The 19566-nt window shown below is 51.7% G+C and overlaps 1 protein-coding gene across 3 annotated transcripts in view; it reads right to left on the bottom strand.

Annotated features, from left to right (window-relative positions):
* EFR3B (EFR3 homolog B) overlaps positions 1-19566 on the bottom strand; it is a 46742-nt gene that overhangs the window by 17553 nt on the left and 9623 nt on the right. For all 3 annotated transcript variants that reach the window (XM_061989781.1, XM_061989782.1, XM_061989783.1), the window contains exons 2-6: positions 16185-16261; positions 15000-15127; positions 10791-10941; positions 4768-4889; positions 1239-1388 (exon numbers count right to left, since the gene is read on the bottom strand). In XM_061989781.1, the coding sequence (XP_061845765.1) occupies positions 1239-1388; positions 4768-4889; positions 10791-10941; positions 15000-15127; positions 16185-16261 (628 nt within the window). The remainder of the gene's footprint in view (positions 1-1238; positions 1389-4767; positions 4890-10790; positions 10942-14999; positions 15128-16184; positions 16262-19566) is intronic.

Below are 19566 nucleotides of genomic sequence, written 5' to 3'. Positions count from 1 at the left end.
CTCGCACACAGCCCACTGCCACCCCACAGCAGCCAAATGCCAACCTGCCAGGCAGATGGGGGAGCTCTGTCCCAGAGAAGTCCTGTGATCAGGCACTGCTGGATTTGAGCCAGCTCAGAGAGCAGCACGGGTGCATGGATTGCAGAGGAGGGGGATGTGATGGCCCTGCTTGTAGCACCAGGCTGTGCCAGGCAGCAGGGACAGCCCCCACGTCCCTGGGGCTGGGAGGATGATCACAGTGCTCAGTGCTGGAGGGGGAAGGATCTTAACAGTGAGGACACAGGACATAATGTCCTCCCAGGGTGGACACAGCTTGCCAGAGGCAGAAAAGCAAAGCAGTCACAGCTCAGCACAAGTCACCCTGAACACACACATCCCACAGACGAGATTCATTCCCTTTTTCCACACTGGGGCTCCTGAGGAGCCTCCACACCCTCCCTGGGCAGCCTGGGCCAGGGCTCCCTCACCTCAACACCAAACAAATTTCTCCTCCTGTGCCAGTGGCACTTGCTGGTTTCCAGCTTGTGCCCCCCACTCCTTGTCCTGGCACTGGCCACCACACAACAAACACTGGCCCCATCCTCCTGATATCCACCCTTTGGGTATTTCTCAGCACTGATGAGGTCCCCACTCATCCTTCTCTTCTCCAGGCTGAACAGCCCCAGGTCCTGCAGCCTTTCCTCCTCATAGAGAAGTTCCAGTCCCCTCAGCATCTTGGAAGCCCTCAGATCTCTCTAAAACTTCACAAGAAAAATCCCAGGAAGAATCCATGCCTGTTTCTCAACTCTCCCTCAAACACCCAGCTGGTGGCAAGCACACAGCCAGAGGGGTGTCACGCCAGAAGAATGCTCCAGTGACCAAAGCCAGGTTTCAGTTCCTGAGATTCCTCTTGACTGGCTTTACAGTAACTGCTTCAGTAGCCATTAAGCAGGAATCCCTCACAGAGGTAAGCCCACTGAGCAGGCAGCTCAGAGCCTTTGCAAACAGCCTGCCTTAACCGCAAGGGCTGCACAGAGGGTCCACAGGAGCCTTCATGGCACCAGGCACCAGGAAAAGCTCCCGTTGCCCACAGCATCCTTCATTGAGGTACTCACAGGGTTTCCCCTCTGGCCACTGGCTGTTTTTCACAAGCTGCAGATACAAATCAGCCTCTGCCTTGCAAAACCTTGACAAAAGCAGCCCTGGGGCCCTGAAGCCACTGGCAGAGCAGGTGGGTCACTGCAGCAGCAAACACTCACCTTTCGGACTCCTCCACGTGCTGTAAATTGAAGAGCAGCGAGGGCACAATTTTATCCATGTGCTGTGGGTCCCAGATGTTGGCTTGGAGTTCATCATTCACTGTTTTCCTCACCACTCCTTGCAGGCCTTTGATACCAGACATTCGGATCCTGGGGAACAACAGATTGACACCAAAAGGCTACATATCTCTATAGTATAATTTATTTCACGCTTCTGTACACCCAGATACATGGGTGAAACTGTGCCAGAAGTTCTGGAGAGAAGACAGTGATTTCTGCATTACTGGAGGGGTTCATAGAATCACAGAACAATTTCAGTTGGAAAAGAACTCAAAGATCCTCGAGTCCACCCCCTCCCCTCACAGTGCCAAGCCCACCACTGACCCATGTCCCTCAGCACCTCAGCTACACGGCTTTGCAACAGCTCCAGGGATGGGACTCCACCAGCTCCCTGGGCAGCCTGGGACAGGGGCTGACAACCCTCTCAGGGAAAAGTTCTTCCTCAGCTCGAACCTAAACTTCAACTGGGGCAACTTGAGGCTGTTTCCTCATGTCCTGTCATTCATTACCGGGGAGAAGAAACCGACCCCCACCTCGCTACAGCCTCCTGTCAGGAAGTTGCAGAGAGTGATGATGTCTCCCCTCAGGCTCCTGTTGTCCAGGCTGAACACCGCCAGGGCCCTCAGCCCCTCCCCAGCACACCTGTGCTCCAGCCCCTTCTCCAGCTCCACTGCCCGGCTGTGGACACGCTGCAGCCCCTCAGTGTCCCTCTGGCAGTGAGGGGCCCAACACTGAACACAGCACTCGAGCTGCGGCCTCACCAGGGCCCAGCACAAGGGGAAAATCACTTTCCTGGTCCTATTGGTTACACTATTCCTGATACAGGCCAGGATGTCACTGGCCTTCTCCCAGGCAATGCCCCAGCTCCCAGCTCCAGGCCTGATATACACCAGGGCAATCCTCTTTCCTCACATCCCCTGTGATGTGGCTTCTCCCAGCCCAACACGTGAGTGGGAAAGGCTCTGAAGCAGCTAAAATCATCCTGGCAGCAGCAGCCTCCTCCCATCCACTGTCTTTCACAGCAAGCCTGGGAGCAAGCAGCAGCCACAGATGTCCACTGTATACACTATCCACCATGACGGAGAGGTGGCACCAGTGAGTCCGGTCTCCCTAAAGGATTGGGTTTGGCCCTAAGAAGTCTCCATTCTACGGCTATAGCATGCATGGAGGGTTCTTTCCCCTGTTCCCAGCAGCTGTAGAGGTGAGCTGCACCCATGAGGATGCTGAATGACAAGGAAATAAAAGTGCTTTTTGACACCTGTGTCCTTTCTGAGTCCAAAAATTTTTACTCTGCTCTAGTCAATAAAGTAATCAATAACAAACTCCTTACACTGCAGATTCGCAGGTCTGAAACCAGCCCTTCAACACTCAGGGCTAATAGCTGAGAAAGACAGCATGTGTTTATCTGCAGAAATAAATGTATTAAACAACCCGCTCTGAGGTATTAAAAACATATTTTGCAGATCCAATCAAGGTGATCAACTGACTGAGACCCAATTCTTGAGGAGGACCAAGAGCCCAGGAAAGCCGTGCACTCCGTTCTAATTACAGGAGCTGAAAGAATTTCTCTCTTCCAGTCTCTAATACAATTTAGCCACCATCACCAGTGCCCTGAATATCATGTGAAAATAATGAGCTTTCTGCATTGTTTTCTTATTAAGGAAGAAAACCCCACTCTGTGAAACTGCAGTGTTAAAAGGAGGTAAGTCTGGTCCTTGGGGATAAGCCTCCATGAGGAGTGGTGAACTTCAGGGCTTTACCCCTCCACAAAGCAACTGGTCCCTGCTACAGCAGCTCCAGGAACACCACCATCACGATGGGCTGAAATGCTGCCTGACATCTGGGCTCCACTTAAAGCTCTTGTCTGGCAGCAGCAGCATCCTGCCCAGAGCTTCCCAGCGAGAGCAACAGGTGCTACGCCATCAGGGCCTCACGGGGAGATTTCAAGCGTCGTGTCTTTTTAAATACACCACTGACAGGCCTGGCCTTGGCAGCAGTAAACAACATTAATCTGTCTGCTTTAGTCATAATTAATCCCTCCAGGGTACATTTCCTGCAAGTCAGTCCTCAACGCTGTCTAGAGAGATGGAATTGCCTTTAAACAGGGAAAATAACAGACCACGGTGCTGCAGGAGGCAGTTTTTGAGTGAACACTCATTCTCCTAAGAGTGGGAGGCCTCTTCCCATCATCATTATCCTTCCTTTCAGGACCAGGATAACGTCTTTACCTCCTGCTCTGAGATTCAGCTGTCTGCAGGCTGTGTCCCTGAAGCAAAGACAATAAATGCTCAAAGGTACACTGAGGCAGCCCTATGACAGGCAGAGTCCGCATTTCACCTGCTCACATTTTGCCCAAAGAAGAGAAGTTGGAACTCTGAGGGCACATTTGACCCTTGTCCCTGCCATCCGTCAAGGTCAGAGTGAGCACAGCTGCCCTGCTCTCAGGACAGCAAGTGCAGAATCAACTTCTCTCACACATGTGTAATGCTGCACACAATATTTGACACAGCAAAAGAGGCTGGGGATGTGCTGCTCTGTTTTCCAGGCTCCTGTTTCATCCTCCTATCTAGTCATAACAGGGTTTAATGTTTGGAAAATAAGAGAGGGTAGAGAACAGCAGCCTGAGTGCACTCAGCTCTGAGGAATCACTGTACATCTCCATCACAGTACAAAGAAATTAGTCCATGCAGCCTCCATCCAACCCATCCACAAAAGCAGATGCTTGTCCAGGAAGAGCAAAGGCTGAAGGCACAGGAAAGGGGACTGAGAGTTCTGGTTGATGACAAACTAAACATGAGCCAGTAATGTTCCCTTGTGGGCGAGAAGGTCAATGGCATCCTGGGGGGCATGAAGACAGTGTGGGCTGCAAGTGGAGGGAGGTTCTCCTCTGCCCTGGTGAGGCCTCATCTGGAGGTCTGTGTCCAGTTCTGGGCTCCCCAGCTCAAGAGAGACAGGGAACTGCTGGAGAGAGATCAGCACAGGGCCACCAAGATGCTGAGGGGGCTGGAGCATCTTTCCTGTGAGGAAAGGCTGTGGAACCTGAAGCTGTTCAGCCTGGCGAAGAGAAGGCTGAGGGGGGCCCTTATCCATGCTGAGAAATCCCTAAATGGCAGGTGTGGAGAGGGTGAGGCCAGTGTTTGTTGTGTGGTGGCCAGTGCCAGGACAAGGGGTCACGGGCACAAGCTGGAACCCAGCAAGTGCCACTGGCACAGGAGAAAAAACTTGTTTGGTGTTGGGATGAGGGAGCCCTGGCCCAGGCTGCCCAGGGAGGGTGTGGAGGCTCCTTCTTGGGAGGTTTCCAAACCCTCCTGGACATGTTCCTGTGCCCCCTGATGGAGGGGAACCTGCTTGAGCAGGGGCTTGGGCTGGATGAGCTCTGCAGGACCCTTCCAATCCCCACCATTCTATGAAAGCCTCTCCCAGAAGGCAGAGCTGGCAGGGCCAGGGACACCCTGCTCGTGGCACTCACTTGGTCCGGATGTCAAGGTCATCGTGGCTGGAGTGGCACATCTCGCTGAAGCGGGAGACAAAGAAGTCGTAGCTGCGGTGATAAGATGGAGTGTCCTCCTCGATGTTGGCAAACTTCACAAACTGGGAGAGAAGCAAAAGGGGGTCATCCCAGAGGGCAAGACAATAGAAATATCCCTAAAATTCCTCTATAAACCAGCAAACATTTCTGGGCTTCATCAGTGTAACACAGAGCTCTTCCCTACAGCAGCTCAGCATGAGTCAGGCTGTCCAGTGGCACACAGGACACGGGGTCCCCATGTGGGAATATGTCACCACTCAGTCCCACCAAATTCCAGCAGCACCCAAGCTTGTTTATACATGCTGCAAACCTCAGCGTAAGCCTCAGTGTTCCCTGTAAAGGGCATTTAGGGTTGCAACCCCCTCTCAGTTAGGGATCCCTAATATGTAACACACTAGTAACAGGAGATAAATTTGCTCCCAGCTTCCTTCCATCTCTTCAGGCAGCACAAAACCTGGCTAACATTTTCCAAGCCTTGCTGCGGGGGTGGGGGGGGGGGGGGGGTGGAAACAGCCTTGGAAATGCCAGTAGAGAAACCAAGTGGAAGCAGGTTCTTAACCTCATCCCAGACCCCACCTGCAGCATCCAGTGTTTGTTGTGTGGTATCCAGCATGAGGTCCCCTCACTCCCTTCCAGTGTGGCCACGCCAACAGGAGCTTGCCAGAAATGTCAGCTGACCAACAGATCTGGCTGTTAAGCTTTCAGTGAGAGAATTAAGCAGGAAGAAAGGATAAACACGTTTTCAAGGTTTCTTCTGAATTTCAAAACATATTCATGAAAGGATGAGAAAAAAAGAGTTGGGCAGGAAGGGAGAAAGTCAGCTCATCCAGTCAAGATGACAGGGGCAACTTTAAGAAAGGAAAAATAAATAAAACCTCCATGGCACAAGAGCCGCCACAAAATCCACGGCATCAGCTTCTGGCTGGAACATACAGAGCATTCAGTATCCACCCAACAGCACCTGGTGCTGCAAATGCATGAGGTTTATCCTTGGCCTGGAATAAGCATCATGCCAACAAATCCTTGATGTTCTATCCTCCCACTCAAAACAAGGGCATAAGAAGCTGCTTGGCAAGATTTGCAAGGGCCCATAGTGATAGAGCAAGGGGTGATGGCTTCAAATTGACAGAGAGGAGATTGAGATGAGCTCTTGGGAAGAAGTTCTTCCAAGCTGTGAAGGTGGTGAGGCCCTGACACAAGGTTTCCCAGAGAGGCTGTGGCTGCCCCATCCCTGTCAGTGTTCAAGGGCAGGTTGGATATGGCAGGGAGCAGCCTGGTCTGGTGGGAGGTGTCCCTGCCCAAGGCAGTGGGTTGAAGTGTGAAGAGCTTTGAGGTCCCTTTCCACCCAAAGTACTCTGATTCAATGATTTCAGGCAGAGAAATCTGCTGTCTGCTTTTGTGCTTTAAGCTGCACCCAACTTCAGCACACTGGGGCAGCTGAGGCTGTTTGAATGGGCATGAGATGAAGGGATTGTGACAGTGATTGCTATACAAGCAATCCCCTAAACCACCCCACCTGCTAATGCTGCCCAGCAACATCGAGAGGGCAACAATGCAGAGCTGATACCTGTGCAGCCCCACTGCTTATGACAGCATGACATGAAACTCTGTGGTCACACTGAGCCATCACCCATCACTCAGGTAAGCTGTCCTGGGTCAAAGCATCAGGACTGTTGGGTTCCTCATCCAGCTGGGAGGGCCTAACCAACCTCCAAGGGGTTATCTGCCCACCTGGCATTTCTTAGGGTTCTAAGTACCTTTGAGAGATGTCACGCTGCACAGGAGTTCCTCCCTTACCCCGACTATCTCCTCAGACTTTTGTCACTTCTTGTTTTCTGCACTCACTGGCATCCAGCCCTGCCAGGAAGGCAGCAAAGGGCCCCAGAAGTGCTCTTCTGCAGCTGGCAAAGGCAGCCCACAAGGTCACATGCGTGCCCACTGGCACACACTCGCTGCGCTGGGCTATTAATACCATCATCTGCAAGGGCTGGCTCTGCACAAGCCAAAGAGGCAGCTCAGCCCCACCAGGAACTGTTCCCAGAGTGCAAGGACTGGCTCCAACTGATAAACAACTCTTACTCACCAGAAAAATGTTGTTACATAAGAAACCTCTGTACCAGGCAGCACACAAAGTGGGGTTTCTTTAAGCTCATGGCAACCCCATGTGCAACCAAAGGCAAGGACTGGATGTAGAGTGAGGAGCAGCAATGGGGCTCACTGGAGCAGCTCCGGGAGAGCCACACAAAAGTCTTGTGGCCAAGAAACATTGTGAAATGAAGGAAGGAAAAGGCTTCTCTGCAGACAGCATCTGCAGGTATCAATCCCACATCCATGCAGAGGACAGCAGCTTGTTTCATGCCATCGGGCAACCAAACTGGATCACCTCATCGGTGCTCCTTATTCTGTGTCCCCCATTGAGGGGAACCTACTTTGGCAGAGGCTTAGGCTGGATGAGCTCTGCAGGGCCCTGCCAACCCCCACCATTCTGGGATTCTGCAACATACAGAAATGACCCAGTGAGAGCTGGGCTAGCAGGAAAAGAGGAATGTGACTTATTTTCACCAACAGGCATCTCATCCCTGTTAAAAAGCTGCTCTGCAGCTTCATGCTGTATCTTCAATGAGGAAAGAGTTTAAAAGGTTGAAATGCAACAATATTTCTGCTGCAGTTTGAATGGGTGTGGAGCTGGGCAGCTTGGGGCTCCCATGCCTGAAGCCAACAAGTTCCAACTGAAACACAACTGGGACGAGCAGAGATCAAGCAGAGGGGAAACATGAGGAGTACAGCTGCCTGGGAGAAGCAAAACAACGGCTGGGAAGGGATAACACTGCACCTATAAATATATCAGACATAAATACATCAGAAGAGGAACATCAAGGCGGGGGAAGAGCTGTTTAAATGAAAGATCAATGTTGGTTCAAGGAAAAATAAAATGGGAATGACACTGAGCTGGAAATGAGATGGTTCCTACCCAAAGCGGGGAGGTGGCCCAGCAGCCTCCTAACAAGGATGAGAAACCAAAGTGGATTTCAGCTGCAGTTCCATATGTTCACCCCAGGGATTAGAGGATGGATTTACAGCCCAGGGGGCTGATCAGCCCCTCTACAGCCCGACCCCTTTGGCTCTGCGAGAGGAGGGAGACGCGTCTCAGGCGCGATTTCACGCCGCGGAGAGTGACTCACTGGAAGCAGGTTTCTATAAACAACCTCCTCCCGCCTTTGCCATCAGCTCCGTTATTGTGAAGATTGCTTGAGACAGCACCCTCTAATTAAGCACGAGCCTGAGGCACGTTCCTCATTAGCAGATCTAGGAAGAAGCGTCTCATTTTCATTACTCACTTGTCTATAAATGCTCACAAGTTTTCTGTGCTGTTTGCTGCCATGCTTGGGAAGGCACAAATAAAAAAGCATGATCTGGACTCCTGATCTGGACTCCTCATTAAAATACTCACATTGGAACATCTTTCTGAGGAGGACAGGCTGTGAGCCCTAGGGCTGTTTAGCCTGGAGAAAAGAAGGCTGAGGAGGAATCTCATCAACACTTAGTACCTAAAGGGTACTTCAACATAAGTACCTAAAGGCTGATGTGAGGAGGATGGGGCAACACTTTTTTATGTAGTGGCCAGTGCCAGGACAAGGGGTAAGGGGCAACAAGCTGGAATCCAGCAAGTGCCACTGGCACAGGAGGTGAAACTTATTTGGTGTTGAGGTGAGGGAACCTTGGCCCAGGCTGCCCAGGGAGGGTGTGAAGTCTCCTTCTTGGGAAGTTTCCAAACCAGCCTGGACACGTTCCTGTGCCCCCTGATCAAGAGGAACCTGCTTTAGCAGGGGCTTGGGCTAGATGAGCTCCTCAGGGCCCTGTCAATCCCCACCATTCAGAGATTCTCATGATTCCTGACTGCAATGACAGCATTGCTAAGAAAACACCTATCTATGGTCTAGAAGCATCATTCCTATCTCCACAGGTACCTGAACACAGGAAGCTTTCTCTGCAGGGGCAGGAAACATGAGGATGGGCTCTATCTTGTCTTGCTGCAACGCCTCCTACTCGAGGCAACCGAAACATGTGGCTCTTACAGGGATGAGGTCATGATGAAGACATAAGATTTCCTTCAAGGTACCCCTAAAACGAGGTAGGGTCATAGAATCACAGCATCCTTTTGGTTGGAAAAGACCTTTAACCTCATCAAGTTACCTCACACTGCCAAGTCCATTTGTCCCTCAGCACCTCAGCTACATGGCTTTGCAATAGCTCCAGGGATGGGGACTCCACCAGCTCCCTGGGCAGCCTGGGACAGGGGCTGACAACCCTCTCAGGAAAAAAGTTCTTCCTCAGCTCCAATCTAAACCTCCCCTGGGACACCTTGAGGCCATTTCCTCTTGTTCTGTCACTCGTAGCTCAGAAACAGAGACTGACACCCCCTCAGCCACAACCTCCTGTCAAGGTGTTTGCAGAGAGTGATGATGTCTCCCCTCAGGCTCCTCTTCTCCAGGCTGAACACCCCCAGAGCCCTCAGCCCCTCCCCAGCACACTTGTGCTCCAGCCCCTTCCCCAGCTCCGCTGCCCGTCTCTGGACACGCTGCGGCCCCTCAGTGTCCCTCTGGCAGTGAGGGGCCCAACACTGAACACAAGAGACCCAGATGTCTGACAGAGACAGATCCGGGAAGGTCTGGCACTTCTCTCAAGAGGTTTGACACAGCGATTAGTACCCCTCTGGTCTCCCATGGAGCTTGCATTACCCCTGGGCAGAGAGATGTGTATGCAAACCCTGTTCCCATTGCAAGGGGCTTTCCCAGGCAACCCCTGCAGCATACCGGGCGCTTATTCCAGCATCAGCACAGTGAAATGCAATGGTAGGCTGGTGTTGGCAGCGCATTTCAACTGACAGATCAATCCTCCTGCTTTCCAAGGACTCTGCATTTGTAGGTTTACCAATGAGCAGCTCACACTGCTTTCAGCTGGGAGCAGTTAGCTGAGAGGGAGAACAGGGCTTGAAATATCCCTGCTCTGCTGCCTATGCCTGAGCAGAGGCATCTACAACTCCACGTCTGGGACTGTGACAGCTCCTGGAGGGAAGAAGCACTGTGGGACACAATGCTGCCTTGTTTGGGAGGCATCAGCAGAAACAATGCCATCCCTTTCCCTGTCACACACAGCTGACAAATTAAAGCTTAGGGCTGAGCTGTCCATGTATCCCTCGGCACTGAAGAGAGCATCCACCCAGCCCAGCCTCCTGCCCACAGGACGACCAACTCTATCTAAACTCCTTCTTAAAAAGCAGCAAGGAGAGATGCCGATTGTCTGAGCCAAGCTACTGGGCACTGGCAGAGCCCTCACAAGCCTGGCTCTTAGGTACACACAGTGTCCCCAATAAAAACCAGCAGAAAGGCCATGCACAAGTGGCTGCTGGCTGACAGCTAAGATCAATAGTTTGGATGCCTGGAGGACACATCTGTGCACTTCCTTTCCCCTCCTTTTACACCTGTGACTGACACATCCCCAGTCTAACTAAACCAGCTATTGCAAGCAGCTGCTCTGTTTAAGCCATCCCTTCTCTGAGCACAAAGAGCTCCCAAAATCCATGGGGACTACCTCCTAAGTTGGCCTATTGTCTGAAACTGCTGACAGGCCCTGTGTCCTCAGGCTTGTTTAGGCAAAGCTAAATTCCAGAAAGGGAAGGCATGTCAGCAGGGATCAGAGACCAGTGACTGGTCACAGACAGCAAACCGCAGGGACACTGCACAGGCAGCACAGCCAAGGGCTCAGAAACCTCACATATGGCAGGATACACCATAAATGTGAGAGAGGACACCATAAACCCTCCACTGCAGCTGCTCCCTATCCCTTCTTAACAAGGTTTCCTTCCCTGGCACTGGGCAGAGTATTGAGAGTGACAGGTGGGGTGGAAAGCAGAGGGCAGAGTCAGGAGGGCACTGCCACCTCCCACTGCACTCCTTACTCACCGAGTTGGTCCCCAGGATCTGCAGGTTGGGCTTCTCCGACTCCAGCAGCTTTGCCACCATCTTCAAGAAGCTTTCCACAAAGAGGTTGATGCTCTGGCAGTGGCAGGCCATGAGGAGCTGGTCCAGGGCTTCCATGGCAATACACACGTATCTGGGAGTAGGCAGGGGCCAGGGTCACTCCCTGAGAGCAGCATGGGCCCACAGCCTTGCTCCTCCTCCCCTCTCCCAAATCACCTGGGTGCCCATCAGCAAAACACTAACCTCCTGCCCTGGCCAACCCCAAGGAGAAAAATTTTACACCCAAAATACCCTTGGGATATTTTTAGATGCTGTTCCCAGCATCTCTCCTCTTAGCAAAGAACCAACTGAAACAGAATCAACACCTTGCATCTCCCTCCACTCTGCTTATGGGATTCCCTTGCTCTGAATCGGTCTTTATATCTTATGAGGGAGCACTAGACTTTGCAGAGAATGGGCTCACCATCACAACCAACTGTTCTTGCAGACCCAGCTGGTCCTGACCAGGAAGGAGGGACAAGATGAGAACACTGAATTAGACTGATGTGTTCCAGAAATGGTGTGCTTAAATACGCCATAAAAAGCATATTCACATCAGCCCAGAAGTTCCTAGAGTGAGCAGGGCTTCCTCTAGTAGTGCATAGACCAGAATTCAGCATTGCCAACACCAGGATTACCTCCTCCTATGTTACTCCAGGGATGTCACTCAGTCTTAGCTCTGCATGCTGAACAGAGAGAGGGGACGCCCAGAATCTGACTCAAAACACAGCAGCAAGAGGGGATGCGCTCGTGACGGGTCTCTGGGCAATGCAGGAAGCCTCCCTGAGCACAGCACAACCCTTTTCCACCTTTCCTGTGGCTGAGCTCACCCACAGACCAGTTTCACTCCAAGCTTCCACAGCACGTCTCTTAGGCTGTTCATTAAACCAGTCCTGCTGCACTCCGGCCTCCAAGAAGAAGCTGTAAAAACCTCGTGTTCAGTGATGAATCTCAATGGGGTGCCCATTCCAGAAGCGGTAAGTTCATCATACTGCAAATGAATAATTTCTTGGGTTTTGCTTCATATTTCCAAGACAAACTGGAGCAGTTCCTCCGCCCAAGTCTGTTCACAGACTGGTCCTGTGGTGCTTTCTGCATCAACAGCATTTGGTTCATTACCAAGGTGGTGGTTGGAGCCCCTGGATGGGCTGCTTGTGCAATGACCACAGAATCATTTCAGTTGGAAAAGACTTTTAAGCTCCTCGAGTCCAACCTCTCCCAGGGATGGGGACTCCACCACCTCCCCAGGCAGCCTGGAACAGGGGCTGACATCCCTCTCAGGGAAGTAAAAGTTCTTCCTTAGCTCCAATCTAAACCTCCCCTGGGGCAACTTGAGGCCCCTCTTGTCCACCTTCATTGCCCATCTCCATGCTGACTTCCAGTTGCTGGTTGCCCACTGTGTGAACACAGCCTGACAAAGGAGCAAATCCCAACCTCTGACTACTCTGAGTAGACTTTGATTCGAGGTGGGAGTAAAACAAACTTTGCAGCTCCTTACAACCTCCTTTTGACCTCTGCCCTCCGTGCAGCTGTGAATCTGTACCATGGCAACTCACATTGAACCCAGATCTCCTGCCACGGCTGAAAGCAGGATATTGTAAGCCCAAATCTCTTGATATCAAGCACAATTCCTCCTTTAACCTTTATTGTTTGGAACCAGCTCCTCGCACAAAAGGATTTGCAGACAAGGCAGCATGTAGCAGCCACCAACTAGGGCTGCAACAGGGAAACCCACAAGCACAGAGCTCACCAGTAGCACTGCTGGCAGGAGCTGCCCAGCTACTGGGAAGGCAATTGGGAAGACAACTGCCCTCTGTGGGTGTTTGGACTTCCAGGTTCCAGCTGGTAAAACACAGAAAGGTCAAACCCTGCTCCTGAGACACCATAGCTGTTGAAATCTGGCACCAGTCTCGAGTACATTCTCTGGTGTCTCGTAGCATGGTTGAGCTCACACTACAGCCTGTCCTTCAGGCACCACTGCAGCTCTTCAAGATGCTGTGAAAATAAGCAGCCAACTTATTTCTTGGATCTGTGAGGCTCCTACCCATCTGTCAAAGTGGGTTAAAACTAGCCCAGAGGGGAAAAAAAAATGAAGAAGCAACCAACAATCAGCACAGAGAATCAAGTTCCTTTCTTGGCTCAAGAGAGACAGGGAACTACTGGAGAGAGGCCAGCACAGATGCTGAGGGCACTAGAACATCGTTGTGAGGAGGAAAGGCTGCAGGACATGGGGCTGTTCAGCCTGGAGAAGGCTGAGAGGGAACCTCATCAATGCTGACAAATCCCTAAAGGGCGGGTGTGGAGAGGATGGGGCCAGTGTTTGTTGTGTGGTGGCCAGCGCCAGGAAAAGGGGTAACGGGCACAAGCTGGAACCCAGCAAGTGCCAGTGGCACAGGAGGAGAAACTTGTTTGATGTTGAGGTGAGGGAGCCCTGGCCCAGGCTGCCCAGGGAGGGTGTGGAGACTCCTTCTCAGGAGGTTTCCAAACCCGTTTGGACATGTTCCTGTGTCCCCTGATTGAGGGGCACCTGCTTGAGCAGGGGCTTGGGCTGGATGAGCTCTGCAGGGCCCTGCCAACCCCCACCATCCTAGGATTCTGTGACTCTTGTTGGAAACAAGGCTGAAAACAGCATTCTATGCCCAACATTATTCCAATAGTATGGCTTCTCTTTTGGGAGTCAAGAGAGAAAAGGAACACTTGGTGAAGTTGTCACCTTGGCACTGCCCCAGCCATCCTCTTAGAGGTGGTGGGTTGCATTGCTGCAAACTCAAACCAGAGCACTTTCTCCTTTGATTCTGTGACACTCAACCGTCCTGAGCTCAAGGCTCCCTTTGTCTCACATGCAGGACAGGAACCCACGTGCTCAGCCACTCTCTTAAAACCCAACTGTGGTATCTGCACAGGGCAAGACTCCTGCTCCAGCCAACACCAAAGGTTGATCCAGACCCATTTCAGGCATTTCAAAGTTAGACTTTGAAAATTAGCTCATGCTCCAACCCAATTATGTGCCTATATGCACAGGCTGTGGAGGAAGGAATATATTCCTCTTCCCCCCTCACCCGCCGAGGCTTGTCATTAGATGTCAAAAAATCTTTGAAAGCTTTTCTTTTCGCAACATAGCAAGCAGAGCCTGTTAACAGCCACTTAACCACAGAACATCAGGCAGAGCTTTGAATGTCCTGTCACTCCCGATGATGGCTGATGCAGATGAGGCTTTGAAGGTTTTCCAACTTTAACACTCTTTAGGCAGGCTGCTTGCTTCTCTTCCCCCAGGATAAGACAGGCTGAAGTTCACGGCATGAAGCTGAGGCGTGTTTGTCTGCCATGGCTTTGCTTTGGAGACAACAAGAGTCAATCCAGGAGCTAATTCAAAGGGAAAGAGCCCTCCCGTGCTCCCCCCGAGTTTCTAACCAGGGCAGTCATACTATTTCCAGACAGGTGCTGTTCTCATTGCAGTAAACACAGCAAAGCCTTGCTAGACGTGATGCTTCTCAGGGGAGGGAAGATGAAGGGAAGGGGGCCCAGGCAGGCAGATAAGCAGGACAGAGTAAAAAGCAATCCTGAGACAGACCAATGCCTCCCCATCACGTGCTCTCTGGGAAAGCGCCATAGTGCTGCCCCTCATCCTCACTCCCACTTGTGCCACGTCATCATAGCTCAACAGAGATGGGCATGGGGTGCAACACACCCCAGCTTGTCCTAAATAACTCCAAGCAAGCTGCAGACAGGAAGTTACTAAACCCTGTTTAGTCGCTTGCCAATACCTAGCCAGACTTCCACCTGGCTCTAGAAGAGCCACTGTGGGCTTTTAAAGGCCAGGAAGGTGCCACAGACTCCTGAAGATGGCAATTCTGCCATCACCATGCATGCACAGACTCCTCAAGCATGGAGAATATGGTGCCTGGGAAACATTACGTGGCTTCCAGCTTGCCTGGGCCCTTGCAACTTTGCAAGAACTTTGCACATCCCTGCATGTCTCACTTTCCGAGGCAGAACACACTCAGTTCTCTCTGTAATGTGCTTGTAGCTTTAGGACATCTTGGAGCATGCAGAAGCTGCATACCCCATACATCCTCCCACTCACCCAAGCTTCCTCTATCTAGTGGTGTATCATCATTACGGCAGGGGCTGAAACAGCCTCCCAGTCCTTACCCATAGCGGTGGCGGCTCACGTCCCGGATCAGGCGCTCAGAGAGGTATGCGCCGATGCGATCCAGCTTCTCTGGGGCAGACAGGGCGTAAAATGTCAGCTTCTCCATGTTGGTCTTCACCAGCCCATCCTGAAAGAGAGCAGTGCAGGGGCTCATAGCCTCACCGCCAGATCCAGCAAATATCAGGAGCACCTCCGTAGCAAATCTTGTCAGTGATGCTGGAGATCTGGAGCACACCAGTCCTGTCTGAGAGCTTCCCCACTCATTGTGCCCCAGGGAAGGCAAACGAGGGTTGCCTCTAGCCTCGGCTGAGGGTTCTTTGATGCACCACAACCAGAGGTGACCCCAGTGCGAGCCTCCATCGAGCACCCCACACTGTAAATACAAACTACTTGTCAGTCCATAGCAATGCCCCAGCCCCAAAGGAGATGGGAGGCAAATGGGGACATCACCACTTCCAGGCTACAAAGGCCGGCCAAGCAACACAAGCACATCAAGCTGCCAGCCCCAATCCCCCATAGCGTGGAAAACAGTGGTGCTCCCTCCTCTCTGTTCAGTTTTGTTGCCAAGACCATGACAAAACAGGCACTCACTACCTCCCTGGGTAATCCCAGCCTCATTACCCCCAGCTGAGAGCCCCTCTTCCACTGCCTTTGAATCTCTGCTGTGAAAAGGAGACAAAGAGGCTGGATTTAGGCTGCTCCAAGAGCAGCTGGCAGGGCATTCCCCATCTCCAATTCATTGAGGCAGCAAGCTGGGGACTAACTTCCCTGCATCCTGGAAGCATAAGCAGCTTTTGAGCTTGAAAGCCTGGCTGAGGCCTCAAGAGACCCCTGCTCATAGAAGATGCCTTCCTTACCCTGCAAAGAGAAGGATGTACGCATTCAGGTCCAGTCCCCTATCCTCACATCCATCCATCCTCACATCCATTCATCCATCCATGCACGATATTTGCCCAGTATCTTTGGGAAAGGAAACTTGTCCCTCCAGGCCAATGTGGCTGGAGGAGCTGCTTCTGCATTTCTATGCACAAACAGGCTTTAAAGGAAAATCCATCCTTCCAGGCACAGACTTACAGAGTCAAAGCACCACCCAGCTCCCAGAAGCTGTTTCTGGGCAGGTCACACAACATCCCTGCAACCCGAGCCTCAGAGCTTTGGTGTGTGAAATGCAGCACCTCATTTACCTCTGGGTCCTCAGGGAAGATGTTGTCGACGAGTCTTTTGTAGCGAGGACGCAGAGCGCCGCAGCAGCCGCACACACCTGGAAATGAGGAGACAGAGCCCATCAGTCCCCAGGCAAAGCTCTGCATGAAGGTGGCCTCAGTGGAAAAAAAATCCTTGCATTCATTGGGAAAGCCCAGGAAGAGGACAGGACACCAAGCTGATGACACCCCCGAGTTTTGCAGCCAAAAAACCCACGGTAAGCAAACTGCAGCTAAGAAGCAGGGAATTGCTGGTGACCAGCATCATATAACATAGCACTGTAGGGTTATCTGCTTCTCACACCCAACAACGCTGCCCCCAGAGACCAAGACATCCAAAGTTCCCCTAAATCTGTGTGTCTGTATTTTAAGATCCTCCTTAGCAGGTCCTCAGACCAAGAGCTTTCCTCCAGCCATTCACATGAGGATACGCTACTCACAACCTGCCCTGCATTCCCCACTGAGCCTGCAGAGACAAAAAGCACAGGCTGCTGGAGACAGCAAGATACAACAAGAAGAGAGACTATCTTATGAAGGCTCTGAAAGGAAAACACATTTTCCTGTTTACAACTCCAAAGCTGAGCTGATGAGAAACACCAAATACCTTCCATTGCCCCCCTCACTTTGGGCTTCCAGAGTGTGGTCCCTCTCCCCTGAGGGGGACACCAAGTGATCTGTGTTTTGCAGGACACTACCACAAGTGTACCCAGCCCTTCTTTTTGAGGGGCTTCAGACATGACAGCAGTTTGTCTGTGATGCACAACCCGTGCCCTGCACAGACTCTCAGCTGTTTGTCTCAGAGAGACAAACCCCCTCTCAGCAGCAGCAATTCCATAGGCCAGTGAATAGTGGGCATCAGCTTCACCCAACACAGAGCAAAGCAATGAGCCCTAGCACCAAATCTCTCACATGTGGCTGTGACAGCTTTCAGGCAGCCGTCAAGAGAGGAAAGGATCATTTGTGACCTGGATATTTCTTCCTGAGACATAGCCTGTTTCTCAGGGCCACAAAAGTCATGGATGCCCCTGCTTTTGGCTTTGGAATGGCCAGTGGTCCAGGTGGACTCACGAGCATCCATCGTGCTCCCACACACACAAAGCACAGGGATGGCTGCAGCACCAGAGAGTTCAACATCCATGGGCACCTCCACTATGATACACTCCCCTGCATACAGCTTTACCAGCACTTTCCTGACTCCTGGCCACTGATGAATAAAAACTTGTTTGGTGTTGAGGTGAGGGAGCCCTGGCCCAGGCTGCCCAGGAAGGGTGTGGAGGCACCTTCTCAGGAGGTTTCCAAACCTGCCTGGACACGTTCCTGTGCCCCCCCGATCGAGGGGAACCTGCTTGAGCAGGGGGGGTTGGACTGGATGAGCTCTGGAGAGCCCTGCCAACCCCCACCATTTTATGAATGTCTGCAGTTTGTTTAAAAAAAAAATAAAGGAAGAGGGAAAAAAAGAGTAAGCTGGAGGCATTAGCCTCCTCAGTGCTACTCTGAGGGTTTTGCACACCAGGATCCCCCTCCTCAATGCATTTTTTCCCTGGGGCCTGGCATTACTTAGGTTCTGGACCCTGTGAAGGAGACTGGTGTCAGCCTTTGGGAACCCAGGGAAGTGTGAGTAATTTGGGGCTGAATTTTGGCAACCGCTGCTGAGAAACAGAAGCTGAGGGGACAAAGGCTGCACCGGTGGGAGCCGGTGACTGCTCTTGCTGGAACGCATGAGCTCAGGCACAGGCACCACTCACTTCCTGCAATGGCCTCACTCACTTCCTGAGAGACGGCAGCTACCCACATTGTGGAGGCAAATCACACCCCACCTGAAAGCTGTCATTTGCTTTGTGGGTCCCCTTTGGGATGCCCTGGCCCAAGAATGTGGTGACAAAGAGCTCCTTCCACCTCCTGTGCTCTCCCTGCAAAGCCTTCGTACTGGCATGGGGGCTCAAAGCCAGATTCTCTCAGGGCAGAACTAAATCTTATGCCTGATGGAGGTCATTCCTATCAAGTCGTACCAGGGCAGGTTTAGATTGGAGCTGAGGAAGAACTTTTTCCCTGAGAGGGTTGTCAGCCCCTGTCCCAGGCTGCCCAGGGAGGTGATGGAGTCCCCATCCCTGGAGTTGTTGCAAAGCCATGTAGCTGAGGTGCTGAGGGACATGGGTTAGTGGTGGGCTTGGCACTGTGAGGGGAGGAGTTGGACTTGAGGATCTTCAAGCTGTTTTCCAACTAAAACAATTCTATTTTATGATTCTTCCCACTATCCTATATTTTCTCAGTCTCATAGCTGCTGCTCTCCCTCCCCACTCTCAGCTGCCTTCAATCGATTTTGTTCTTTTTCCAAAGTACCTTTAATCTGGCTGCTTAATAAATTCTCATTTGCCATTCACACAGACAAGTGTCTGATTATCTTCTGAATCCTCTTAATAAATTCCCCTTGCTTGGGAGGGCCGAGGCAGTGTGACTTATCTCACCTTGCTGGCACCCCAGCAAGGGCCATGAGCAATTCCTGCAAAATACCTGGAGAGTTTCCCTCTAAGTCATCCCATCAGCCAAGTAGCCAGGTCCCCTCCACCTCTCACTGCCACCTTGGTAATTCCCTCACTTCCAGAACTGTGACTTTAGGGTATTTTTGGCATTAATGTCCATTCCTGGCCTTGGGAGAAGAGCAAAGAGTTCAGTTGCATTCCCAATCCAACATCCTCATCCTGATGAATGAAGATAAAGAGCAGATACAATACAGATCCCATCAATAATAATTGCATCGTTAAATCTAATCTTGCCTTCCCTCTCACCTAACATGACCTCGTCTTCCAGAAGTAGGAAGTTTTTAAGACCTCACCTAAAGAAAGCAGCAGCAGGAAAGAGCGAAAGAGACAAAGCACCTTCCCAGAGAGGGGACCTGGGTGCCTCATCAGTCCCATGGGGCAGGAGGATGAACTGAGTCTGGACAAGGAAGGCAGGAACGACGCTCAATCCAAAGCAAATCAGGCCACCAGCAGGTAGGATCCCACCACAGCCCAGCAGAAGGCCAGTGTGGTGCCTTTAGGGGAGACCTTCTGGTGTCTAGTAAGAACGATAAGCTCCCTGCAGCAGGGCACTGAAAGGGCACTTTTACTCTGTCTACATGAAAACAGAAATTTTCCTTCCTCAAACCCTTGCCTGGACACACAGAGGGACAGACACCCTTAAAAAAGCAGAGTAAAAATGACAGAAAGAGATTTTGCCCTTGGTTTACTTCCTCTCTCCAAGAACTCTCCAGGGAGCAACAAACCCAACTGATGCCAGGGCTGAAATCAGCCCTGTGCTTGGTCTATATAGGACCCCCCCTCTCCAGGCACCAAACTCTAACTCTGGGGCTGGCAATAGACCC

This window comes from Colius striatus, chromosome 2, assembly GCF_028858725.1.
Source record: "Colius striatus isolate bColStr4 chromosome 2, bColStr4.1.hap1, whole genome shotgun sequence".
In the NCBI taxonomy this organism is placed as follows: domain Eukaryota; kingdom Metazoa; phylum Chordata; class Aves; order Coliiformes; family Coliidae; genus Colius; species Colius striatus.
The sequence above is the reverse complement of the archived record's forward strand: the minus strand, read 5'-3'. Positions and strand labels throughout refer to the sequence as shown.